At 42.5% G+C, this 27009-nt stretch overlaps 3 protein-coding genes and 2 non-coding genes across 7 annotated transcripts in view; 1 reads left to right on the forward strand and 4 right to left on the reverse strand.

The window, feature by feature from the left end:
* The window catches only part of LOC109906544 (DENN domain-containing protein 4C), a 74107-nt gene extending 65707 nt beyond the window's left edge, over nucleotides 1-8400 (reverse strand). For all 3 annotated transcript variants that reach the window (XM_020504289.2, XM_020504288.2, XM_020504287.2), the window contains exon 1: nucleotides 8120-8400. The gene's annotated coding sequence lies outside the window, so the exon portion shown is untranslated. The remainder of the gene's footprint in view (nucleotides 1-8119) is intronic.
* Nucleotides 8401-12238: 3838 nt separating this feature from the next.
* On the reverse strand, nucleotides 12239-20776 carry haus6 (HAUS augmin-like complex, subunit 6). Its single transcript, XM_020504290.2, has 16 exons — nucleotides 20274-20776; nucleotides 19987-20082; nucleotides 19825-19903; nucleotides 19568-19700; nucleotides 18941-19085; nucleotides 18555-18617; nucleotides 18359-18416; nucleotides 18070-18243; nucleotides 17096-17295; nucleotides 16846-16975; nucleotides 14896-14998; nucleotides 14739-14799; nucleotides 14296-14431; nucleotides 13796-13894; nucleotides 13333-13465; nucleotides 12239-13224 (listed from the first exon to the last, which is right to left on the reverse strand). The coding sequence occupies exons 1-16, from the start codon at nucleotides 20399-20401 to the stop codon at nucleotides 12464-12466; spliced, it is 2499 nt and encodes an 832-aa protein (XP_020359879.1). The 5' UTR covers nucleotides 20402-20776; the 3' UTR covers nucleotides 12239-12463.
* LOC116354131 (small Cajal body-specific RNA 8) lies at nucleotides 13584-13714 on the reverse strand. The gene has a single exon (XR_004203531.1).
* LOC116354130 (small Cajal body-specific RNA 8) lies at nucleotides 14529-14659 on the reverse strand. Its single transcript, XR_004203530.1, has one exon.
* Nucleotides 19611-26426, forward strand: LOC109906547 (tripartite motif-containing protein 16). Its single transcript, XM_020504292.2, has 6 exons — nucleotides 19611-21576; nucleotides 24027-24122; nucleotides 24430-24663; nucleotides 24924-25083; nucleotides 25166-25225; nucleotides 25325-26426. Exons 1-6 carry the CDS (start codon nucleotides 20986-20988, stop codon nucleotides 25852-25854), a joined length of 1671 nt encoding a protein of 556 aa, XP_020359881.1. The 5' UTR covers nucleotides 19611-20985; the 3' UTR covers nucleotides 25855-26426.
* The last annotated feature ends 583 nt before the right edge of the window (nucleotides 26427-27009 follow it).

Here is a 27009-nt window from a genome sequence, read left to right on the forward strand (position 1 = left end):
TGACAGTCTTAGGGGATAAGCCAAATTTCTTCAGCCTCCTGTTGCGCCTTCTTCACCACACTGCCTGTGTGGGTGGACTCTTTCAGATTGGTCAGTGATGTGTATGCTGAGGAACTTCAAGCTTTTTAATAGCTCCTCCACTTCGGCCCCATCGGTGTGGATGGGGTGCTCCCTCTGCTGTCTCCTAAAGACCACGATCAGCTCCTTTGTTTTGATGACATTGAGGGAGATGTTTTCCTGGCACCACTCCGCCAGGGCCCTCACCTCTTCCCTGTAGGTTGTCTCGTCATTGTTGGTACTCAGGCCTATCACTGTTGCATCATCTGCAAAAATACATGAATAGAGTTGGAGACATGTACGGCCACGCAGTCATGGGTGAACAGGGAGTACAGGAGGGGGTTGAGCTCGCATCCTTGTGAGGCCCCTGTGTTGAGGATCAGCATAGTGGAGGTGTTGTTGCCTACCTTCACCACCTGGGGATGGTCGTTAGGATGTTCAGGACCCAGGTGCACAGGACGGGGTTCAGAGCCAGGGCTTCGAGCTTAGTGATGAGCTTGGAGGGTACTATGGAGTTGAAGGCTGCGCCAACATCTGATGAACAGCATTCTTACGTAGGTATTCTTCTCGTACAGACGGGATAGGGCAGTGTGCAGTGTGATGGCCTCATCCGTGTATCTATTGGGGCGGTATGCAAATTGCAGAGGGTGTCGGGTAAAGTGGAGGTCATATGATCCTTAACTAGCCTCTCAAAGCAATTCATGATGACAGAATTGAGTGCTATGGGGCGATAGTCATTTAGTTCAGTTCCCTTCACTTCACTTTCTTGGGTACAGGAACAATGGTGGCCATTTTGAAGCATGTGGGGACAGCAGAATGGGATAGGGAGAGATTGAATATGTCCGTAAACACACCAGCCAGCTGGTCTGCGCATGCTCTGAGGATGCGGCTAGGGATGCCGTCTGGGCCGGCAGCCTTGCGAGGGTTAACACACTTAAATGTCATACTCACATCGGCCACGGAGAACGAAAGCTCACAGTCCTCGATGCGGACAAAGGTGTTTAGCTTGTCCGGTAGCAAGATGTCATGGCTGGTTTTCCCTTTATAATCCGTGACTGTCTGGAGTCCCTGCCACATACGTCTTATGACTGAGCCATTGAATTGTGACTCCACTTTGTCTCTGTACTGACATTTGAAGCGGTGGATGGTTTGCACACCTACTGAGTCAGACTAAAAGTCCACTCCGAATACCTCTTCTCCGCTGGTGGTGTTTTGAAGCAGGCTTTGGAATAAGTGGATCCGCCTAGGAGGGTACGGACAAAGGATCCAATTCAGGAAAGTTGTATTTCTGGTCGAAATGCTGGTTAGGTACCGCTGCTCTGATATCTAAAAAGGTTTTTCCGGCTGTATGCAATAATACTAAAAATTATCTGAGCTAATAAATGTGGGAAATTACTTTTTTTAATTAATTTTTTTAAATAGGGCAAAGTTGCTTGGGAGCCAGATGTCTATCGGCACCCTCATTGGAATTACCGCCACGTTTCCTTTTCCTCAGCCAGCCAGACGAGTAACGAACGGCAAAATCACTAGCTTATGTCAAACGAATATCCCTCATCGTAGAAAAGTTGACATTCTATTGGTCAGCATGTTCTGTGCAAGAAAGAAATAGCCTATTCCAAACTCTGGGACAGTAAAAAAAAAATTATGCAAGAGATCAGCCTCATTATTAGTAAGAAAACATTCATTCCATAATGCAACCACAGTAGTCAAACGCGAACGGTTTCATGTGACAGAGATGAAAATATCCGTTAGAAATGTATAAATAGGGGAGATCTAAAGATACAACTAGCATGGGTTGCTAACATGACTAGAATTATGCATTTCGCTGCTGGACAATGAAAGAAAGTTTATTTGAAAACCATTAGAGCATGAGAGAAATAGGCTACTGGTTTAATTTGTATATGGAAGTCTAAAATAATTGCCTTAACATTTCTATGGTCAGATTTTACTTTGACGCAAGGTAAGACACGTCTCATAATGAAGTAAAATGTTTTGGTTTCAAACAATTAAGTATAAGTTTTCAAAATGCATAATGCCTCCAGCTCATTGCAAAGTGGTGTGTGATGTGCTGAAGCCTGCCTATCGTTGTCTTTATGCACTTGAATGGCGAATGGGAAGCGCACTTTAATTAATACAAATAGTAGCTTTTTAAATTGTGGACATCAAAGATGTTTTAACACGCAATTGCATTTTAAAACTGTTATGCAATGATTGGGCTTATAAAAGCACGTTTCACACCAGAACCAACAAATGAGCTGTTGGAGCAGCTTCGCAATGTCGGACCAATTTTCCCACTCATAAGCTCTGTATATGTATGCTATGCAAATGGGTTGAACATAATGACTAATACACACTCGCCAATTTAATTCCACAAATTAACATAGAAGCATGACCGGTCAAATGTATTTCCATCGACTGGTATTTCCACCAATGAACAGGCTAAAAAGCATCATTTTGCAATGGGATTCTTTCTCCCGGTCAATTGGCCAGCGGCAGTTTTATTGATTGGCTATTACTGGCTAACGGAAACCCTGGTGTGTGTAAGTCTGTGCATGCGTGCGTACGTGCATGCGGCCATTGACAGCAGACAACCTCGAGTCTGTTCAGACAGGGCTCAATTATTCCAGCAGAGCAGAGGCAGGGATGTGTGTGAGTGATTCCAACTGCGGTTTGTAATTACCAAAACAATGTGTTGTAAATGAATCAAAACAATGTATTGTGAGAAGATGTTTCAACTTTTCCTATGCTGAAGAGGACATCTCACTACATCAGTTTTGGGTTAAGAGTAAAGAAAATAACAGGGTGGGGGGGTACATGCATTGAGAGATTTCAGTATGCACAAGACATTCCCCACTCAGTGAGAGCTAGGCCAACAACGCTGAGGCCTATCCCAGAGCCTACTCATTCTAGCCAATGAGGCAATCAGCAATGTATTTTGTTTACCACGTTATTACTTGTCAATCAGAACTGAGAAGAACGTCATGATTACAAAAACACAGATCCCACCCCTGAACTGCAAATCCTTTCCCAGACACATTAGGCAGCAATCCGCAAAATGTCACCGATGTGCACAGTTAAAGGGGAAAATATATTTTAGCTTATTATAGCTTATTATAACGACTCACAAATGAGTCGCAGCGGTCATTCAGTCTAAAAAGATAGCCTGTAACCTACCACTGACATGAACAATGATAAAAGACAGTCTTCTGCTGTAATACCGCAATTCAAGAACATACAGTGCAACAATGGCTGTTGTTGATTTCTGTGTATGATAATGTCAAATTGCTAAATATTCATTCAAGAAACAGGAAAGGTCCCAGGTCCAAATCTGCAAATTGTCAGATTTCACACCAGAGCATCGTCTGTTTCAACAGACAGAGAATATGCAACAGTCGAGAGAGAAGGCAGCAGAAAAATCTATTCTATGCACCACAAGTCGTAAACCTCCCACGCACCAATTCGATGAAAAGGTGTGTCAAAAGTGATGAGTTTTTCCAAGGCCAAAGCAATTTCATGTTGCATCTCAGGCAGGCATAAGAGCACAAAAACACAGATCATCAGCACAAGTTCAATCCAATAGGCTACAACACAGTGCACAAATTAGTATGCAAGAGCACAATGTCTCAATGCCTATTTGTGTCTTTCCAAGTGTAGTTCTCCCTTCACTACCAGCTATAGAGGGAGAAGACATGCAGACTGCCAGTTGGAGTCAAAAGGACTTTGTGAACAGGGTCTGAGTGACACTGACATGGAGTTGGTCCACTGACTAAATAGGAGGGTCATTTAAATGACAAATGGCTGAGTCATTCCATATTATTTCATCAAGCCATGACAACCACCATCACAGATTGTTCTGAAATATTTTGTTGAAATCTAATTTGATCTCAGAAATTAAGCTAATTAATTGCACCCAAATTGGCCATTTGACTAGACTGGCCAGGTGAATCCAGGTTAGTGAATAATTTGCTTTAAATGTTAATGGACTGATGGTGCCTGCATCCGATGGTTGGTCTCAGTGGAAGGAGAGAGCAGCAGACTGAGGGCCCACCTCTCATCGCCCCTCCGCTCTCCATTTCCTCCACTGACACTGACCAAAAAGGGACACTGTGTTCCAGAGATGGCGAAACTCGAGTTGCACCACATTATTTCTGCCTCGCGCACAAAATCATGTTGTTACTCCTATAAACACAGAGAAAGTGACATATTCCTCGACATTAAAAAAGACCCACGCCGCTAATAACAACAACCAACACAAGCCTTTCGATACACTGTCCTACTCATTCATTACAGCTGCAGTGCTGGTTGTAGCGCAAGTGGAAGTAGGAAGAATGTGCATTTTATGGCTTATATAAAAGTGTTGAAATTGTGTAAGAAATTAAACATGAACTTACTCATAAAACCAGCAGCTCTTTGTTGTATTCGTTGACAACATTTCTAGTCGTGGTTTTAAAAGTTTAGAAATCTCACAGCATCAACTTTGCTGTAGCTTTCTTTCACACCTACTACATTACTGCAGACACGATAACCTGAGCCATGCGATTGACTAGCGGTAGGCCTATAGTGCACTTGATTTGCTCTCCGGGACTGACGGGAAGGCAAAGTTTGCACCTTCAGACACATGAAATGGTTCAAAATCTGAAAACTTCAGGGCAGCTGAGTCGGGTGCACCTACCGTCAACAGCGCTAGAGAAATACAACTAAAATAGAAACAAGACTTTATCGTTGGGTTAACAGATCTGTTTGGCGATCGACTAGAATATCATATGAATCCTATATATTAAAATTCTCAATTTGCATGCAATCAATTAGCTTAATTTCTCAGGAAAACAAATTATACTAAACAAAAATATAAACGCAACATGTAAATTGTCGTCCCCATGTTTCATGAGCTGAAATAAAAGATCTCAGAAATGTTCCATACAGACAAAAAGCACATTTCTCTCAAATGTTCTGTACAAATTTGGTTTACATCCCTGTTGGTGAGCAGTACTCCTTTGCCAAGATGATCCATCCACCTGACAGGTGTGGCATATCAAGAAACTGATTAAACAGCATGATCATTACACATGTGCACCTTGTTTTGTCACAACACAATGCCACGATGTCTCAAATGTTGAGGGAACGCGCAATAGGCATGCTGACTGCAGAAATGTCCACCAGAGCTGTTGCCAGAGAATTTAATGTTCATTTCTCTACCATAAGCCACCTCTGTCATTTTTAGAGAATTTGGCAGTACGTCCAACCGGCCTCACAACCGCACCCAAAAGTAGGATTCTTGCTCTGTGTGACATTCTAAGACAGCTTTGTTTACAACTGAAAGTCTAGCACTGTGAAATATAGCACTGCCACGTTTTTGTTTAACTTTCACATAATGTCAAACACATTCCTCCAACATATCCAACAGCAGACATGCTTTACATACAAGTCTGATAAAGGATTTGCGCTGTGGGGTGTGACGTCATCTGCTGCCTGTGAAGGCTGTGTGTTGGCTGTAGGAGCTACAGAATAAATACAAGGCTCGTCCTATTGACCATCTGCCTGACATATGACTATCAGCAGATAGACGAGCGAGCGAGAAAAAAAAAAACATCTTGGCCATCTGTCTGACTTATGACGACTATCAGCAGGAGAGAGTGTGAGACTGAGAAAATGAGATAGAAAAGGAGAGGGAAAAGAGAACAGCCAAAATAGTCTTGGAAAAAGCTTGATTTAATATTTATTATATAATGGCTCTGGTGCCATTACAATGCTTGTGGTGGTCCTTGACAGATAAAGTACAGGTCCTTGGAATCAGACAGAGGTAGCTGAGGGGTGAAGGAAAGCTCAGCTGAAATGTCACAAGACTCACTGCCTCCTCCCTCGAGTGTGACGGGCAGCCAGACAAAAAGCATTCTTTCCACAGGGAGCTAGAAAAATTCACTGCACTCGCTAACTACAGCGATAGACAAAATGGTCCCAGATCCATTGAAGGTTGAAGACAAAGACTACAGTACAGAGACATGCGAGTCATAAAGGAAATGAACAAGTCCCCTGATTCTTTCTATCATGCTTCAGCAAAGTTGGAGAACCATCTCGATTTATAAAATACTTCCTGACTGTGTGTGAGGTGCACACGTCCTGTTTTAAAAACGAAATACCCTCATATGAACTCTTGCTATAAAAGTCAATTATAAGACTGAAGTCATTCATACTGTACTTCTCATCTGCTTCACACATAACGAGCCACGATCTCGATTTCCACTACCCACATATGAGATGGCAAAATGCACTCTGCCCCTGTTCACACTATGGACCTAAACTGTGTGACGCATATAAATGGTGTCATATTTCTCTTTCACATGAGAAGTCCTACCTAAGTAGCTGCAGTACCAATGAACTATTACTTTTCCTCTACCCACAATGCCTAGTAGTGGTGCCCGGTAATCGTTGAGCCCAATCTGAATTGGACTGCTTGTGTAAAAGCAGCCAAAGACAAACACCCACCTGGGGCACATGACCCAGTTTAGAACACTGAAATGGGGAAAAATGTACTCCAACACCCTCACAACTTCTCACAACAGACATGTAGTTAGTACATGTCTGTTGTGAGAAAGCAGCATTTCAGTGCATTCCAGGGGTTGGGCTGAAAAGATGTGCAAGCTTCAAATCTGAATAGATTGAAACATTGTTGCATAGTGCGTTGTTTCCCATGCTCTGAGACAAGTCAGATCATGTTCCTCCCTCACAAGAGTGAGGGAATACTGTGTCACAAACTGCATTGATATTTGCTACCCTAATGGAAACCTAAATGTGGCGACAGTACCCGTGGTGAAATACCATCCTTTTTGCCCTGCTGGGACCGATGCCACAGACTGGCACAGAGATGCCATGGCAAACACACACTTGGAAGGACGCATGGAGGTGGGAAGCAAGGAATGACACTGATTCATATTGCCAGTGCAGCGCCTCAGTTGCTTGCTGGCAATCAGTCAAGTGCTGAGCCACAGATATGTGAGCACTTTGACTTGCACTCAGTGACAGACAGTGCACATGGACAGGAACCTATACAGAGCTTCAGACAGACATTCAATTAGGCACAAGGTTAGCAGCATGGTTAAGGTTAACCTAAGGTTGGTTTTAAAATCTTCAATTAGAGAGAATCTAGAAATAGGCGGGTTTATGACTGTGGCAACAACACATGTCCTCTGCAAGGAGTCAGGGTCACACAATGCAGACATTGCACAGTCAGTCACAAAGGTCATTGGGGATATAGGTCTAGTAAACACACTAAGGCTTGTTGCTTAAACTGAGGCCCACACTTTGAATAATGTAGTAGAGGATTGTTCTGGAATTACTAGGCTACTACAAATGCTCTGCATGTTTGTTTTTAGTTCCATTACGGCATAAAAAAAATACATATTATTTTGCCAGTCAGATTTTCAGTGGAGAATATAGCATTGTTAGCAGAAAATAAGGAAATACCCTAGGTTGGTTACAAGTCAGTCTGATTGTTAGACTTGATCTTTGAGAGAAAGAATTTCATGTTGAAAAAGCAATATGTACTTCAATAGATATTTCAAAAGAAAAACGCTGGTTTTGCCTGACAATAAATAGTCTTTCGAGAATGTTGACACCCAAGCACCTGCAACGTTTGATAAGAGTACAAGAGAACCGATCCGTCTCGACTACAGGGTTCGGTGGAAGAATTATGTTCCAACTGTTGCATCTTTGCCTACGACTTAAAAGTACTTCAACTTCCGATCACTCATGACAGCGTCTGAAAACAAAACATTCCACTCTCAATAAGAGACTCAAAATGTGTTAAGTTTGCGCAGGGAAATACAATTACGCTGCCCGTTTTACTGTTGCGCAGTAAAAACTACTACGCCACCACCGCTCTTGCAATATATTCACGCAAAGTGCTTAAAATTTGAAATGTCTAAAAAAATATATCATATCGTTAAACTGCGTCATGACAAAGTAACATTTCATCCACTTGTATTGATAAACTTAAAGCGCCTAAACCAACCCCCCAAAACGTGATTTGTTCCCCCAACCAAAAGAGGCAGGCTGCAATACTTACCAGCTCTTTACAACACTATAAGAGACAATGTTGTCATGTAGGCAACTTGCAGCTTTCACCCGCTAGAGCTATTCCGTTCGTGTTTTACATGACCAAATCCACCACTGAAGGCACAAAGTGGGTGCACTTCGATAATATCTGAAAACTTTGTTTCCCACTTGTTCGCGACACTGTTTTATCCGTAGCTGTCGGTGCAAGCATGCGCCATGTTCGTGTTTTGTCAGCTACTTTGGGGAGCTAGTCTTGGTTTGTTTAGACGGCTGCTTGAGACAGAATGGAACCGCCCAGAGAATAATGACTGGCGCTCAAACCAGTATTCTGCCAGCAGCACACACGATGACGTCGTATTCGTATGGTAATGTTGAAACCTTCAAAATAAAAGCCTGCATTTCAAAACTTTGCAATGTGGATAACTCATACAAATGATAATGCATTTTAATCAGTGGCCACTTTCATTGTGCCAACAAGAAAATTCAATAAGTAATTAATGAAAACAAATAAAAACATAGTGTTTTAAAAACATAAAGAGCAATAATGAAGAAATGCAATGTTGACACTGGTATGTTGAGACTACTGGGCTGTAGAGATAACTTTTCTACCGGTCTCAGCTCAAGTGGGGTGGAAAATACTCAGTAGGGTCTCCACTAATCAAATATGGTTAGTTTTGGAGGTGGACTGTGTCCCATGGCCTGCTAATGGCTTTTCACTCTGCCCCCTCTATAGCTTCCAATGCAATACACTGTAATAAACTGTACATGAGATATATATTGGCTTGCAGAGAGAGAACTTTTCTACCTGTCTCAGCTAAAGTGGGGAGTGAAATACTCAGTAGGATCTCTACTAACCGAATATGGTTAGTTTTGAATAGGCACTGTGTTCTAGACATATGCATTCAGTCCTGCGTTGTTATATTAATTCCAAAACAATAACTTAATGTACTGTTGTTGTGTTGAAAATCAATTGTAACACAAGCACTTGAACACCTTTTTTTTGCCTTGCCTTGTTTGCTTCCAGTGTGAAATCAAATGTAAACAAAGACACAATGTAAACAATGATGGACTGGCTAAATCAAATCAAATCAAATCAAATTTTATTGAACCCGTTAACGACCAAGATTAACATAATGGTGATGGTAATAGATCCACCTTTCCACATTTAAATCAGCCCAAGGCCAGCATTGACATGTGCCAAAAGTTGCGTCAGATCAATCGCTTGGCCTGACAAATAAAATATCTTCGAGGTAGTATCCTAGTAAAATTATGTTGCAATAGGTTTATATCATCCCAATTATGCATAGCCTTCCAACAATTGTCTTAAACCCATGTTGGTCGCAATCAATCCAAAGGTTTGCCTCTTGGAAACAAGTTTTGGACTGATTCATGGATCATAGCCCATCTCTCCAAATTGTAATTTGTGAGAAGATTATTACTTGGCCTTTGTCTTATTAGAAACGTAAATATTTAGCATTTGACTTCCAAACATTAAAGGCAGGCTTGACATCCTTTTCAAGCAAATTATTACAAAGGGAGAAGTACCACACACATTCAGTAAATGCGCAGTAATACTCAGTAGACAAACAAATTTGGACTCGCACTCCAGATATTCTTGTACTTTATGTTTCTTGTGTAAGGTCAAAAGTCACCACTGTAATTCAAAACCCTGTATCCCCATCTTATTTTATTGATCTTCCAGCAGTTGGCAATGAGAGGTTGACCTACAGATTGAGCTCAGTAATTTGTCATTCGGGGATAACCAACAATGCAGTTTTAAGAATAATAAGTGTTCAGTAAAAAATAGATAGGATTTAAACATTTAAAAAAAATTAAAAAAATAAAGAGCAGCAGTAAAATAACAGTAGGGAGGCTATATACAGGGGGTACCGGTACAGAGTCAATGTGCGGGGGCGCAAGTTAGTCAAGGTAATTTAGGTAATATGTACATGTAGGTAGAGTTAAAGTGACTATGCATAGATAATAAACAGAGAGTAGCAGCAGTGTAAAGCAGGTGGGAGGGGCAATGCAAATTGTCTGGGTAGCCATTTGGTTAGCTGTTCAGGAGTCTTGTGGCTTGGGGTAGAAGCTGTTAAGAAGACTTTGGACCTAGACCGCTTGCCATGCGGTAGCAGAGAGAACAGTCTATGACTAGGGTGGCTGGAGTCTTTGGAGCCCGAGCAGTTGCCATACCAGGCAGTTGCCATACCAGGCAGTCCCAGGGTCCTTAGCATAGCGAGGAGCTTTGAGGCCACTATGGCGTTGAACGCTGAGCTGTAGTCAATGAATAGCATTCTCACATAGGTGTTCATTTTGTCCAGGTGGGAAAGGGCAGTGTGGAGTACAATAGAGATCGCATCATCTGTGGATCTGTTGGGGCGGTATGCAAGTCATTTCACAGTTGGATGCAGTGAAAACAGGGCAGACTACACAACCATTGCTTCAACACTGGCTTCAAAACAGTGATGTGTGAGATATTATAGAATCTTTCATGAAGGAAGTGCTACCTGCAAATATCTTGATCTCAACAACATTCTCTCAAAATGTATGGAGTAAAAGGTACATTATTTTCTTTAAGAATGTAGTGACGTGAAAGTAAAAGTTGTACAAAATATAAATAGTAAAGTACAGATACCGCCCAAAATATATAAGTAGTACTTTAAAGTATTTTTTATATAAGTACTTTACATTACTGACTGCAGTGAATGAAGTGGGTGGAGTAAGGAGTCACGAACTTAAACCCGTTGTCCAGCACAAGAGGCACATTTAAGTTTTGCAGACTCAGAATAGTTCCAATAGCATATGTATTTTATTAAGTATATTTCTTTAAAGATCGCCTACACAACAGCCTTCAACATACCAGTATGTTTGTAAAATAAAAAATGCTGGTATAAATAATACAATACGTCAAATTATCCATTTCTTTTTTCAAACATGGTTGCAATTTTGTGAAAAACACGTACTGCACTAGTTCAAAAACTTTAATAAACAATCGACATTCCCAAAGTTTAGCATGTCTTTGCTGAACTTCGGGAAAGCACTATCGTGCTGCAAGCATAATATCATGCTGCTCGGGGAACAGTAATGGCGTTCAGATGGCGAGAACCTTCCTCCTTTTCCATGGGCCTCTTATGCCCCCTATCTGTAATATAGTGCATGCTATTTTTGCACTGGTAGTAGGCCACATATTCCATGGGCCTCTTATGCCCTCTGAAATGTTGTGCATGATCTTTATAAACTAGTAGTAGTATGCTACAGATGCAAGAGTACCAGCCAAAAGTTTGGAAACACCAACTCATTCAAGGGTTTTTCTTTATTTTCCACATTACATAATAATAGTGAAGACATCACAACTATGAAATAACACATGAAATCATCTAACCAAAAAGTGTTAAATCTAAATGTATTTGATATTTTAGATTCTTCAAAGTAGCCACCTTGATGATAGCGTTGCACACTCTTGGCATTCTCTCAATCAGCTTCATGAAGTAGTCACCTGGAATACGGTTCAATTAACAGGTGTGCCTTGTTAAAAGTTAATTTGTGGAATTTCTTTCCTACTTAGTTTTTGAGCCAATCAGTTGTGTTGTGACAAGGGGGGGGGGGGTAAAATACAGAAGTTAGCCCTATACACCAAGTCCATATTATGACAAGAACAGCTCAAATAAGCAAAGAGAAATGACAGTCCATCCATACTTTTAGACATGGCCAGTTAATCCTGAAAATGTCAAACTTTAAAAGCTTCTTCAAGTGCAGTTGCAAAAACCATCAAGCTCTGTGATGAAACTGGCTCTCATGAGAACCGCCACAGGAATAGAAGACCCAGAGTTACCTCTGCTGCAGAGGAAAAGTTCATTAGTTACCAGCCTCAGAAATTGCAGCCCAAATAAATGTAAGACACATCTCAACAAGACAGTTTGGCTGTCTTCTATAGCCTAAGACTGTCTACTGCACTTAAGCAATACTTTTAAAAAATTAGTAGACATTTCATCAATTGAAAAGTCCAATGACCATCAAAAAATGTTATAGTTTACACCTAACAAGAAAATAAAAACTTAATGCAATTGTAAACTCGGCCTTCACAGGCCCAGGAAATGCACACGTAGAAAAATAATTATTAAACAGATTGTTAAATTTCAATCTAGACCATTTATTAACAATATTTTACAATTCATGTTAGTTTCTTAGAAAAATAGGATTGGAACACAACTATTCCACACATAGGTACAAATATTTGAATTGCATGTGCAGTGAAGTTGGTTAGACTTAATTGTGAAAAAGTGAGAAACTAGAAGATAGGTAGTCTAAGTTAAAAAAGAAAAAATATATATATAAAATACATTTTCAGGAGGCACTACAGGTCCTCTATGGGGGAAAATGTTAAGAGTTGCGAGAGGCTAAACTGCTCTTTTCTTGGTGGTGAAGGGCTCTCTAGAGTGTCCAGATCCAGAGAAAAGACTTTGTCTGTCGCGCCAACTGTGGCTGCAGTCTCCAGTGACATTGCCATCAGCCAGTCTCTGGCATCCAGGCTCCTCTCGTCATGCTGTGGGGGAGACATTTCTTGTGCCCCCTGGTGTCGGTCCATGAAGGAGGTCTCTCTGAAGGTCTGCTGGATCTTGTCCAGACGCCTGCTTGAGACCAGTAGGGCCGGCTCAGTCTCTGTGGGAAGGAGGGAGGGGATGTGGGGGAGGAGCAGCTCTTCCTCCTCTGTGTTGGATGTGTCACTGGAGCTCAGGAAGCTGCCGTCGTTGCCCGGCAGCTCGGGGAGAGTCTCCTGATCTATACTGAACTGCTCTGGGATCGCCTCTTGGTCGAATCTGAACTGGATCACGTCGCTACTGCTCAGGCTGTGGAGAGCCTCCGTGTTGGAGGAGTCCCAGGGCAGGGTAGACATGAGCGATGCCTGCTCGGGGGCTGCAGTACTGCAACCGGCATTGGTGGGATCCAGGCCTGTGCTCAGGGAGTGCACGTCGGGGCTGAGGGAGGTCTCCTGTACCTCACAGAGGGCCGTGACGTGCCTGAAGATGCCGTCGCCGTCAAACTTATCAGACAGACGGGCCTTCTGAGCCTCTCCTTCCTCCACTGCCCTTCGCCAGGAACTCCTCACATCTAGAACTAATTTAAAAAATAAAAAACATTACTCCTCTGCCCAACAAAAAGCAAAAATGGTTAAAGAGCATTCTGCCTTTCAAAGTACATAATCAAATAAGGTCCAATACGCACTCAAACTCTCTGGGGTACGTGGAATCTGCTTCCTGGTGGAGAAAGGGTCTGTGCCAAGATTGCACAGTAAATCACCAAGCGCAAGTCCTTGTAAACTTCCATTACCAGGGCTGGTGGTCACAGCCTCTGCAAACTAATACATACACAGGCTTAGTAAGGCAATTGAAAATATACTCCAGGCATGTTAAGCAGCATGGTACATAAGACTACCTTCTTCGGTGACTCAAATCAGTCATGTCTATGCAGATAACGGTTGTCTGCTCCGTATCTGTCCGTTGCGATTTCACTCAACTCGCCCCGGTCATCAGAGAGCAGGTATGCTATAGGGATGGCTAGTGACGGACAGAGCACAGCTCAGTACTGCCCAGGTATCTGCCTCCCAACAACTACCAAAATAATGACTAGAAGGGTCAGCCCTCATTCTGCATTGTGGCTCAAGTGAGGAAATGTATGGAAACTGTACCTGATTTGCCAAGTTGTCAAACTCAGAGTCCAGGATCTGAGCCTCTCTCTTCACCGCAGACATCTTTGGAGATGCACAAGGAGTCTTCCTTACACTGGCCTAAGGAAAGATTGCCACAGGAGATTAAACATGAATTAAGGACATTTGTGTGCAGGAGTAACATGGGCCAAAATACTTAAAAAATGAAAAGCAATATTAAAACATTGAAATAAGCTAAAACAATGAGCCTTTAAAAAAAATGTATACATATATATTTTTTAAACCTTCCGACTGAGTCTGAACCACAGGAGAATGGTGGCATCTTAATTGGAGAGAATGGGCTCGTGGTAATAACTGGAGCGGAATCAGTGGAATGATAAATACATCAAACACCTGGTTAAGGTGTTTTATGCCATTCCATTTGCTTTGTTCCGGGCCATTATTATGAGCCGTCCTCCACTCAGCAGCATTCACTGGTCTGAACTGAACATGGAATAGGACACATGGTTCACATCACATACCGGCAGGGGGCTTGGTGAGGGAGCTTTGACAGGGACAGCCAGAGGAGTTTCACAAAGTGCATGGAGGGGAGTCAGTGGGGAAGAGACCACACTAGGAAGACGAGACGCAACCCTCTCAACGGCTGGAGGGCAAAGGCTGTTCAAAAAAAGATGTTATAAAGACTTCTGTGGATCAAATGAAGTTCATGGTTTGAAAAAAAAAGATTAAAAAAAGACGAACTAGACAGGATAATTGTTGTCTGCTCCGTATCTGTCCGTTGCGATTTCACTCAACTCGCCCCGGTCATCAGAGAGCAGGTATGCTATAGGGAGGACTAGTGATGAACAGAGCACAGCTCAGAACTGCCCAGGTATCTGCCTCCCATCAACAACACAATACAGAGGAATCAGACTACTATTTGCCCATTAGCAATGAAAACAAGGCAGACCGAGTATTAATATACCGTTTGAGGGCAGAATCCATTGGAATGGAGTCAGTCTCCGCAAGCTTCTCCTCAGAAAATTCTAAGTAAAAAAAAAAAAAAAGTAACGATTGTTAAAATATGCAGTTAAACAATAAAGCAACCTAGAAGTGGAAATATTTTGTTTCCCTCTACTCACTGGGTAGCGTCGCCGGATACTGGGAGAAAACGCTGGATTTAAAACTGGCTTCTGTGGCCGGCTCAAAGGACAGAGGAGCCATGGGGCACAGAAAGTCAAGGGCCTGAAGGGAGAGAGAGAGAGATTAGAGGGGCTGTGGCTCTGTTGCATCCCGCAATGTGTGTGATGTTTGGTGTGGCGTTCTTCAGTTTTTAATTTGTTCACTTTGCTTGTAAACCATCAGTCAACAATGGCTTTACAGTGTTGATTGCTGTTGATTGCTACTAACAGACTAAATTATGAAAACGCTGGTGGCAGCAAAATCTAATACAGCAGAGTTCCTACTACAATGCAACTCAAACGTGATGGATATCCCAATGGCCAATCTAATCCCTGATTGTCTGCGAGTGGATTTCAAACGTGGAACAGGGTTATCAGATAAATACTTAAAAAAAACGTTTTTTTATATATTTTTTTATATAAATGTACCCACCACCTTGCTGATCAATGCCCAGTCACTGAGGGGAAAGCGGATGAGGTGTCAGCGAATCTACACTTCCAACACGAATACCGGAAGGCCTGTTTGCTGGCGTTTACTGAGACTTGGCTGGATGACAGAGTCCCGAACAGGGAAGGAGAGCCGGCCAGCTTCACAATGGTCAGAGCGGACCGTGATCTGACCGTCACAGGGAAACCTTACGGCGGAGTGTCTGCCTGCTTGTCAGGGACCAGTGGTGTAAATGAATCCTGGTAAGATCTCTGTACCCCCGACATTGAACTGTTTTCCGTGTCACTGCGACCCTACCATCTGCCACGTGAGTTCCCCCAATTGTTTGTGACCGGTGTGTACTTACAACCAAAAGCCAATACAGCGAAAGCATCAGAAATCATTTATAATCTATCGTCACAGAAAATGGAATCCATCTCCCCCGACGCACCCACATTTTAGGGGATTTTAACAACTGTACTTGGCGCAAGGTCCTGTGCACGTACCATCAGTATGTGAAATGTCACACTAGGAAAAATAAGACTCTTGATTTGGGCTATGGGACAATAACAAATGCTTTCTCTGCCACCACCAGACTTCCCCTGGGGACATCAGACCACAATGTTGTCTACCTCCGGCCAACCCTGGAGAGGGGGAAACGCAGTTCAAATTGTCACAGATCGGAAAAGACAACAGTTTCACTTGTCTCCAAGGGTGTTTTGTTTTGACTGGGAGGTATTGGAGGACAGCAGCTCTGATCTTGATGAGCACTCAGATGTCGTTTCAGACTATGTAAACTTGTGTTGAGTCAGTTGTGCCAACTAAAACCTGTAAAAGCATCCCGAACAATAGGCCTTGGGTATCAAAAAAAAAAAAATCACTACTTAATAGGAAGGCAGTTTATGAGGGTAATAGACAGGCTTTAAGAGATGTACGACGTCAGCCAGAGAAATATGCAGAGAAGGATTATCACCACAGCAAGTAAGGTACATGGAGTCAAACAGACAGGCCTGGATGAGATCTTTTAGGTCAGGGCTTTCCGTAAGGCTCACAAAATCATTTTAGACTCAAGCCACCCCCTGTACCCGTACTTTGAACTACTCACCTCTGGGCGCAGGTATAGGGTATCACCCGGCAGGAAGAACAGAACTAGACAATTAGTGCCAAGTGTGATAAAATCTCCTAAATAGCTCGGGCTAATGTTCCTATCGACCCAGTAAGGCCAGCAGCCTAGTCTTTCTTTATTAGTATGTAACTGTTAAAGTTGTATTGTCAATTTGTTTTGTATTTAATGCCACTTTAAAAAACATGTACATCATACTGCAACAAAATGTCTCCAAGGGGACAATAAAGTCAGTAAAGTTAAAGATTACAGTCGCCGTAGTAGAATAGCACTAGCCTGCAGGAGGGTAAGGGCTACTGGTTATATATGGACAGAGCCTCCATTTAATACATCCAGGTCACAAACCCTAAGAGGCACTTACAGGATCCTCGTTGAGAAACAAGGTCAGCGGCGTGCGTTTCAGACAGTCTGCCCACTTCTGGTCCCACTCAGTCTCCAACTTCCCGATGACGCTCTTTACCTCTGGGATTTCCTCCTTTGAAATCCTCTTCCTGGACAAAGAGAGAGACAGTGGGATGCAGTGATACCAAGGAGAAAGGAGCAAGACCGTTTTAAAAGAGCTTTACTACAGTTCAAGATGGGTTTAAAAACGTTTTATCGCTGTAACGCACCTCATGAGTCGGAGGTCCTCCAGGGCACGGGCCATCTGCAGGTTTGTCTCTTGCAGGAGCAGGGGGTGGAGCTGAGCAATGGGGGTGTGTCCTGCCATCTTGACCCTCTCTTCCACCAGGAGGCCTAGGGCCTGGTGGAGCAGCTCCAGCATGCTGAGGAGGTTCAGCTGGTCTGCCTCGTACACACTGCCCACACTCGACTGACAACACACAGCTTAGTGGTAAACACACAGCTTAGTGATAAACACGCAGACTAGAGCAGTTACCCCCTTCAAGTTCCACTTTTTTAAAATTATTATTATTATTTATTTATTTTTTGTGTGAATTTTACCCCTTTTCTCCCCAATTTCGAGGTATCCAATTGTTAGTAGTTACTGTCTTGTCTCATCGCTGCAACTCCCGAACGGGATCAGGAGAGACGAAGGTTGAAAGTCATGCGTCCTCCGATACACAACCCAACCAAGCCGCACTGCTTCTTAACACAGCGTGCATCCAACCCGGAAGCCAGCTGCACCAATGCGTTGGAGGTAACACCGTGCACCTGGCAACCTTGGTTAGTGCACACTGGGCCCAGCCCGCCACAGGAGTCACTGGAGCGCGATGAGTTAAGGATATCCCTACCGGCCAAACCCCCCCTAACCCGGACGACGCTAGGCCAATTGTGCGTCGCCCGAAGGTTACGACAGAGCCTGGGCGCGACCCAGGGTCTCTGGTGGCACAGCTGGCGCTGCAGAACAGCGCCCTTAACAACTGCGCCACCCGGGAGGACAAGTTCCACTTATTTTATGAATTTCCAGCACTAGCATACCAGATTCAATTGGTCAACTAATCACTACTCGTTCATTTAATCAGTTGTGCTAGTTCTAGAACATGTGGAACATCGGAGTTCTCAAGGAGAGATATGGATCAAGTTCCAAATGCACCATCACCCACTAACCTAAAAAGGCAACGATATCATTTTTTGTGCTTCTCACCAGGTGGGATAACTGCTCTATCCGCTCCAGCAGAACCCGGGGGATTTTGAGGGCCAGGCCCGTCCCGTCCAGGGTGTACTGGTCCACACCTCCCCCGATCACACACTCCACCACGCGCCGCTCCTCCTCCAGGGTGGACAGCACTCCGTCGATGGATGACCACAGGGAGCGCACCTGGGGTTTGTTCATTCAGAGGTGTAAGGGTCAGAACATTGCAGATAGAAATGTAATGAATGTCAGTTTCCAGTGATGTTTGACGAACTAGACAGTTATGAAATTAAGGAAAAACCTTTTGAATCTTCTCAGCTTGAGGAGTTTCCTCCTTGTCAGCTTCATTCTTGTGACGCCTGTGCGGGGGAAATGAATTTAACGAGATGCCATTGTTTATTGGCACTTTGAGCAGTGTTTTATGCCAAAAGGTAACTGAAAACAGAGCAACGACAACAAAAAATTATTGAAGGATAGATGGAATATCTCATACATACTTGAGCAAATCATTATACTTTGCATCTTCAGCCCTCAAATCCCTCAGAGACTTCACTTGAGATCTTCAAGAGAAGGACACAGACATAGAAGGGCAAAACTAGGCACATTAAAAAATAACCAACAGCACGGTGTTTACACAGGCAGCCCAAATCTGATGTTTTCGCATCAACCTCTGTGACCATGTTTTATAGTAAGGCTTGATTGCCTGCTCATTATTTGCACCTGTGCTAATTAGTCAGAATCACATGATACCTACCCAATGAAAGGATCCGTTTTTTTTATCCAACTGAAATTGTCAACATATGTGATACTTTTCTAGGCATTGCAAAATATCTATCTGAAACATATCCAATGCTTATGGTTTGTACAGTTGCCTGTGACTTACTGGGCCTGCCTCTCGTACTCATGCAAGATCCGGTCCTGCTCAACAGCTCCCCTCAGGAATCTGGTCTTGACCATCTGAAACCGCTTCAGTGCCATTTGCACAGAAGAGGCAGGGGCAGCCGCCGCCTCTGGGACCCACGTGCCATCTAATAACACACATTGAAAAACAACTAGACTGTGCAATTCACAGGCAGAAGAAAATCGATGGCGTATGCCTTTTAGCCCAACCTTAGTCATACATAGGCCTTCCCAAAGATGATCTATTTGACATGATAGTAGAGTTACTGCTCTCACAATGGGAATACATGTCCTCAAAGATGGAAGGCAGGCGAGATCAGGTGGTAGCATTCTAGCCAATGAGAGAGGGCAGATACGTGTGTGAACAACAGGCACAACTCCGACAGTAATTTTTTCCCCAAAGTTGCTGAAATGCCATGTGGATCCACTTATCAGTGCATTCTTAAAAATCTCATTACAAAACTTATATTAATTTCACGTAGCAAATTAACAAATTCCACACTCATTGACCTCCATACAGTTATTCCTCACTTCGTGGTCTTATTTTCATGTACAGATTTTGGGCGGAGTCAACCTTCCCACATCGCCTTCCCCTCTCTGGCCTTCCTACCTGTAGAGAATGTCTGCATCTCCTGAAACTCAACATAATTGGCCAGATGGAGCATCAGGTGGACAAACTTGGGACCACCAGGCGAGAGGAACAGTGACGCCACCACTTTGGGAATTGTGCTGCCCTGCTCATCCTGAAAGCACAGATCAAGTTCAAATGCTTTAGACCTGATTAACAACCATACTTACAGACAGTATACATCTGCTACAACAAGTATGTCAAATCCTGTACATCTGAAATGAATGCCAAATCCCTACCATCAGATCTCGCAGCCAAGCACAGGTCACCTTACGGAATTCAGCATCTGCTTTGTGGTCCAACACCGGCCAGCAATGCCTGCATACAAGACCCAGCATATTATATGATTGCAGAACATTACAAAATTGTGAAGAAAAACAAGCTGGGAATGGGACCATCACCTGTATGTATCGTGGAAGCGGGTGGGGTTGAGTTTCTCTAACAGGAAATGGGTAACTATGTAGAACGCATCCTTGTTTGGTTTGTCAAACATATTTCTGTTGGTGAGACAGAAACTGGTGTCAAAACAGGCTTTTGACTGACCTGGGAGAATAGAGTCCGTCTGCCTCTGTCTATTAGTTTATTTTAAATGTCATGCCATTGCCAGTTTCGCACTGGATTGAAACAGAGTTGCACTACTGATGTTGTACTGTTAACGTTAGCTGTTACCACGACAATCAACACGTACGGGCCAAGAATGATGTGTTTGACATTGGCTTTGCTGGCCCCTGATGATACTTCGACTTCAGGTTGAAATCCAAGACCCAAAAGCGACCACCACAGATATTTGCCATTCGTTCTCTGAATGTTCGACATATTTCCAGCGAGCTGCAAACGTTTAGATCTAAAAACTAGCTGCTATTTAGCAGAAGACTGAAAACGTTACAGATACGAGGAAAGCTAACACGTTAGCTAGTTGGGCAGAAACAGAACGCAAACATGGCTAGTTAGTAATGCGCCTTACCGTCGTCGAAATTAAACAAAGGATACAAATATAGTTAACGACATAAAAAATAAATGAACACCATAAATATGTAGTTACTCGACATTACGCAGGCCAATTTTTACGAATGTCTTCCTCAAACCGCCAAATATTTTAAGAAAGAAAATAATTAGATCAGCCGGATGTTGGTGTGCATACTTCCTGTGTCGCGCATAATTATGTCCCCCTTCCGATCTCGGATCGATCTCTCGCTGCTAGTCGGTTATCAACAATTATATTTGAATTGTGATGTCTTATATTGAAATCACGACTGGTAAAAATGTAATTATTGAATTCCAATTAGACTAGTTCAACTGCTGGACTGGGAGATACATTTTACGTCTACCTAGATTTTTTCATTTCTGCCGGGGTGTGTCTTTGTCTTTCCAGTTATTGGTCTTTGTGAGTGATAGCTAAAATGGCTGAGCAGGGAGTTCTCCTGGACCAGGACCAGTTCTGCTGCTCTATCTGTCTGGATTTACTGAAGGAGCCGGTCACTATCAACTGTGGACACAGTTACTGTAGCAATTGTATTGAGGACTGCTGGGATAAGGATGATCCAAAGGGCGCCTACAACTGTCCCCAGTGCAGACAGACTTTCTCGCCTAGGCCGGCTCTGATGAAGAATAGCTTGCTAGCCATGGTGGTTGGGAACATGAGGAAGATAGGACTCCAGCCTACTCCTCCTGCTATGTGCTTTGCTGGACCTGGAGATGTGGAATGTGATTTCTGCAATGGAAGAAAGCAGAAAGCTCTCAAGTCATGTCTTGTGTGTCTAGCCTCTTACTGTGAGACTCATCTCCAGCCTCATTATAATATAGCTCCATTGATGAAGCACAAGCTGATCAAAGCCACCACACAATTGCAGGACAATATCTGCTCTCATCATGACAAACTGCTGGAGATTTTCTGCCGGACCGACCAGCAGTGTATCTGTTATCTGTGTACCATGGATGAACATAAAGGCCATGATACAGTCTCAATCACAGCTGAAAAGATGGAGAAACAGGTGAGAATCAAGCTAATATTACAGTTATTGTGATTTAAAAAATCACATTTAGATGGGCATATGAGACAGATTTGCATTGTCACATCACATCAATACCATGTAGCTCAGTCAAGACCCCTCTTCATTAAGGTGGAAACTCTTTAGCCCCAAACAACTATAGACCTATAGTAATCTGTTCAATAGCAAAAATCTGTGAGAAATTATTACATTCCAAAATATATCAGTACCTAGATAAATAAAATATTACCCTTTTCAATCTGGCTTTAGACCCAACCATTCTACTACAACTACAATATTACTGAAACTTATTACGATATACAAATTCTTCATCTGACCAAGATGGTGGCATCTTTATTTGATTTAGTTGATCATTCATTCAATGTTACTAGGAAAACTTAAAAAGATTGGTTTCACTAAAAGATCACTAAACTGGTTCCACGCCTATCTTAGCAATAGAAAACACTGTTTTCATAGAACACAAATCAGAACTCCTTTCACTCAGTAGAGGAGTACCTCAAGGCTTAGTATTGACCCACTTCTTTGCCCTATATTCATAAATATTTATTTAAAAAATATATTCTCAAATCCTAAAATTGAGTAAATTACACTCATTGGAGTCAATTACACTCACTGGAGTATCTGACACAGGCTTTGAAAAAGCAACCGCGTATAGGCTACCAGTGCGGCAAGTGCTGCTGGTAAGCTTTCTTGACATGGACATACATTTTTGCCAACACACGTCCAAGCGAAAATGTGTTTGGAGTTACCTTTCTAGCTAATAGGCTGTATAGTTACGTGTTCCTAATATATACAGGGAAATCTAAGTTAATACATTGAAAAATAAATTGGTACCAATGCATTTGTCTTCTAATTAGGAGTGACAGTTAATTTAGTGATTCATACATTGTGCAATGACGTGTCTTTTATAATGGCATCCAATAATTAATCAGCAAATATTGTTAGAAATTACATTAAGGTAGGTCTTGGTTGTGTTTTGGTAGATGATGTCACCATAGTAACCCAACTGCTGCTTCCTATCCTAGACTAAGGCCTTTCTAATGGATACAGTAAAACAATTCTAAGATCTGTATGGAAAGCCAAGCTTGTAGTTAATAATATAAATAATATGCTTTCCAAAAGATAACTAAGAATCAATCCTCAAACCAAGATATTTCAACCAATCAACACTTCCAAAGCATTATTCAATTAGGTGCATCAATTTTGAAATTGCCAGCTGTGGAGTTTATTTGCCATGTACCGAACAGCATGATATAGGACTTTGTTTGATTTAAAACCAAATTATTTGCTAGAAACCATTTTTTTGTAAAGTGTTAAAATCATCTTGGACAGTTGCTTGTATCTGCAAAATATTTTAACCTGATGAATAGAGCAGGGGTCTTCAACCTTTTCTTGCAGAGGAACACCCTCCCGGGCAAATCGGTGGCCCAGGAACCCCCACCATATGTTAGCAAAAACTTTTTTTTTTACACATCTTGTCTTGTAAATAATAATGGCAAGGAGAAGTATTCAACACTTAAAAATTATTTGGTCGATAGTTTCAATATTTTCACTTTCCCACATTATAATTGGAAGAGGAAGTCTTAACAATCACATTTATTTCAATCAAATGTATTTATAAAGCCCTTTTTACATCAGCAGATGTTACAAAGTGCTAAACAGAAACCCAGCCTAAAACAGCAAGCAATGCAGATGTAGAAGCACGGTGGCTAGGAAAAACTCAGGCAGGAACCTAGGAAGAAACCTTTAGAGGAACTAGGCTCTGAGGGGTGGCCAGTCCTCTTCTGGCGGTGCCGTGGGGAGATTATAACAGTACATGGCCATTCCCAACTAGAAGACCACTGCATTGGTACCAATTTTTAATTTTTATGTATCAACTTAGATTTCCCCGTGTGTATAAAGGAACACCGAACTATACAAGACACTATACAAGACTCAGCAGCAATTACACATTCCAAGGGTACATTGTGAGGTTGGAGTGAGATCTTTTCCATGTAAAGTCCCAACTGACGGTACCTATAGAAATCAGGGCATTAAATTCACACAGTGAATTTAAGAAAGCCCTTTTTATAAAATGTCAAGAACAAACTGTTTGTGTTTTTAACTATTAGAAACATCACCATGTGGAGATATTAGTAAATATGTATGTATATATTATCCTTAGTTTCATTAGTTGTATAGTAGTTGTAGCAGTAGTTTTTATTAGTTGTAGGGCTATTAGTAGTTGTACAACTACATTTAGATTTTTTTTGTACGTTTTGAATTATTATTTTATTATTGTCGGACAATAGTTTCCATATTATTCTTGTTTCTAAGTATTGTTTGTTAGATTTTTTTTTCTTCATTTGGACACTCTTGAAAATGAGACTGTGCATCTCAAGAGATTTCATCCTGCAAAATGTCAAATAAATACCGTTTGTTTTTGTCCACAGAAGCAGATCGGGTTGAGTCAGCAGAGGGTCAAGCAGAGAGTCCAGGAGAGGGAGAAGGAGTTGAAGGAAGTGCAAAAGGCTGTGGAGGCTCTCAGTGTGAGTATTGATCTGAGTAGATCGACCGTGTCGTTTTTGTTGCAGTAGAGTTGCACAGATGATCAGATCCCACACTGCCTGGAGAAGTGTTTGATATCTCAGGAACCACATTGGTGTGATATAGCAATCTTCTTAGACGCACAGTATAATTGCAACAAAGACAACCTGGAATCACGACCCATTTCACTGCTTTTTAACCAGTCAGACAGTTAAAGGCCACTCCAATCCCACTGGGCTCCAAGTTAGAGAGAGAGTAGATTTTTTTTAAACATGAACCGTTCTCTTGTCTTTGTCGGTCTCATAACAGCGCTCTGCACAGGCGGCAGTGGAGGAAAGTGAGAGGATCTTCACAGAATTGATTGACTCCGTTGAGCGAAGGCGCTCTGAGATGAAGGAGCTGATCGTAGCCCAGGAGTATACAGCTGTGAGTCAAGCTGAAGGCCTCATGGAGCGTTTGGAGCAGGAGATCGCTGAGCTGAAGATGAGAGGGGTTGAGCTGGAGAAGCTCGCACACACAGAGGATCACATCCATTTCCTGGAGGTAGCTACACTGAGGGACCATGCGTCTGTTATTGCAAAAGGAACTCGTTATTCTGGGGTGGGTTTACCAAAGCCTTTGTAGCTATTTAAAGTAGTAAGTAGAATGTTGTTTCTCTAGCCCGCCGACTTAAACTAATGCCTCTCGTAGAAAAGCAGTGCTTAAGTGCTAAGTGCTTCATTTGAGGAATTTATTAGTTCGCACACAGACGATTGACTGTTTAATCATTTTCTGGTGGCTATGTGCTCTCTCTCGCTCTGCAGAGTTATCAGTCTCTCGCCAGTCCCAGTGTATTTTCAGATTTGCCCACCATCGCTGTCTGTCCTCTTCCGCACTTTGAGGATGTGAGTGAGGCTGTGTCTAACCTGAGAGAGAAACTAGAGGGCGTCTTGAAGAGGGAATGGTGCAGAATTTCCACCAGAGGTAGGTTAGAAATGAGAGTTTCATCTGTATACTTTGACGGGATTTCAGTTCGTCTTTTACTGTGTGTGATTGTGTGTTTCAGTGAATCTAGTAGATGTTCTACACCCTCCCGAACCCAAGACCAGAGCCGACTTCTTACAATGTGAGTCCCTTTATCCGGAAATTTTCTAAAAGTCGTATCTCCAATGATACTCAACCACACTCCTATCATATTTGTATTTCTTCATTTCTCTTCCCTCAGATTCCTGTCGGCTCACCCTGGACCCACACACATTATACAGACAACTCTTTCTGTCTGAGCTAAACAGAAAGGTGAAACTGAAGCGCAAAGGCTACTCCTACCCCAGCCGTCCAGACAGATTCACTCAGTTGTGTCAGGTGCTGTGCAGGGAAGGTCTGTCTGGGCGCTGTTACTGGGAGGTGGAGTGGAGTGGGTGGAAGATTTATGCAGGCGTCTCGTATAAAGACATCAGCCGATCAGGGCCTGCGGACGACTGTCAATTCGGACACAATGACAAGTCCTGGAGTTTAGAGTGCTGTAGTAATGGTTACTTTTTCCGACATAATAATGTCAAGACTGAAGTGGCACGCCCTCAGTCCTCCAGAGTAGGAGTGTATCTTGATCACCAGGCGGGCACTCTGTCCTTCTACAGTGTTTCGGACAAAATGACCCTCTTGCACAGAGTCCAGACTAAATTCACTCAGCCCCTCTATCCTGGGTTTTGGCTTCATTGTTTTAAGACCACTGCTGAGCTATGTGAGCTAGAGTAGAGGCCCCTGTCAGAGTGATGCTTTACCATCCCCTACTACTCTGAATTGTTTATCAGAGATAAACATTTCCTTCTATGAATCTGAGGATTGACTTTCACACATTGAACTCTCTAGTCTAGATAGAATTTGAGGTTATTTTCCCCAAAATGTTAGGCATAAAGTTCATCTAATGTAATGTTCTCGCTAAGGAATAAAGTTAATCTAATGTTCTCGCTAGCCAGACAATCCATATCTCTGGTGAGATTTTACTTCTGAAGGCAGCATGTAGTAGGGCAGGAAGTACGTTGTTTTCAGAATGATCTCTCAACTTGTCCTGGCTGTGTGTTACATATTCTATGTCAGAGATGTTGGCAATTTTTATGTAGGCTACTGTTTACACATTATTTTTATTCTCCTGCATATCGTATTTCTTTTTGTCCTAGAACTCTCAAATACATCATGTTACAGGTCCCCTGCAGGTCCATATTGTATCAATTATCTTTCAATCAACTGAGCCAATATATACAGTGTTCACTCAATATTGACAATGCTGAACCAAATGCAAACTGATAAATAAACAGCTAATTTGTTGAGCTTCTGATTAGTGAACTACTTATTTAACATTCAGAGCCTTCTAATGCTCTAATGATAATCAGAGGATGTACTATCCTATCCAGGGTTCCATCTCAAGCAGCATGAACACTTTGTTTGGCATTACATTTAACCAAATGAGTTACACTCAACTGTTTTTGTAAAAATAAGATTAAAATAATACAATGGAAATTAAATGAATCCAACAGTATATATGGAGGGAATTGGAACACATGGTCATACAAGTTGATCCAGAGCATCCCAAACATGCTCAAATGGGTGACATGTCTGGTGAGTATGCAGGCCATGGAAGAACTGGGACATTTTCAGCTTCTAGGAATTGTGTATAGATCCTTGCGACATGGGGCCGTGCATTATTATGCTGAAGCGGATGAATGGTACGACAATGGGCCTCAGGATCTCGTCACGGTATGTCTGTACATTCAAATTGCCATCAATAAAATGCAATTGTGTTCATTGCCCATAGCTTATGCCTTCCCGTACCATAACCCCCCCACCACCATGGGGCACTCTGTTCACAATGTTGACATTAGCAAACAGCTTGCCCATGCGACGCCATACTGC

Source organism: Oncorhynchus kisutch, linkage group LG16 (genome assembly GCF_002021735.2).
Source record: "Oncorhynchus kisutch isolate 150728-3 linkage group LG16, Okis_V2, whole genome shotgun sequence".
In the NCBI taxonomy this organism is placed as follows: Eukaryota; Metazoa; Chordata; class Actinopteri; order Salmoniformes; family Salmonidae; genus Oncorhynchus; species Oncorhynchus kisutch.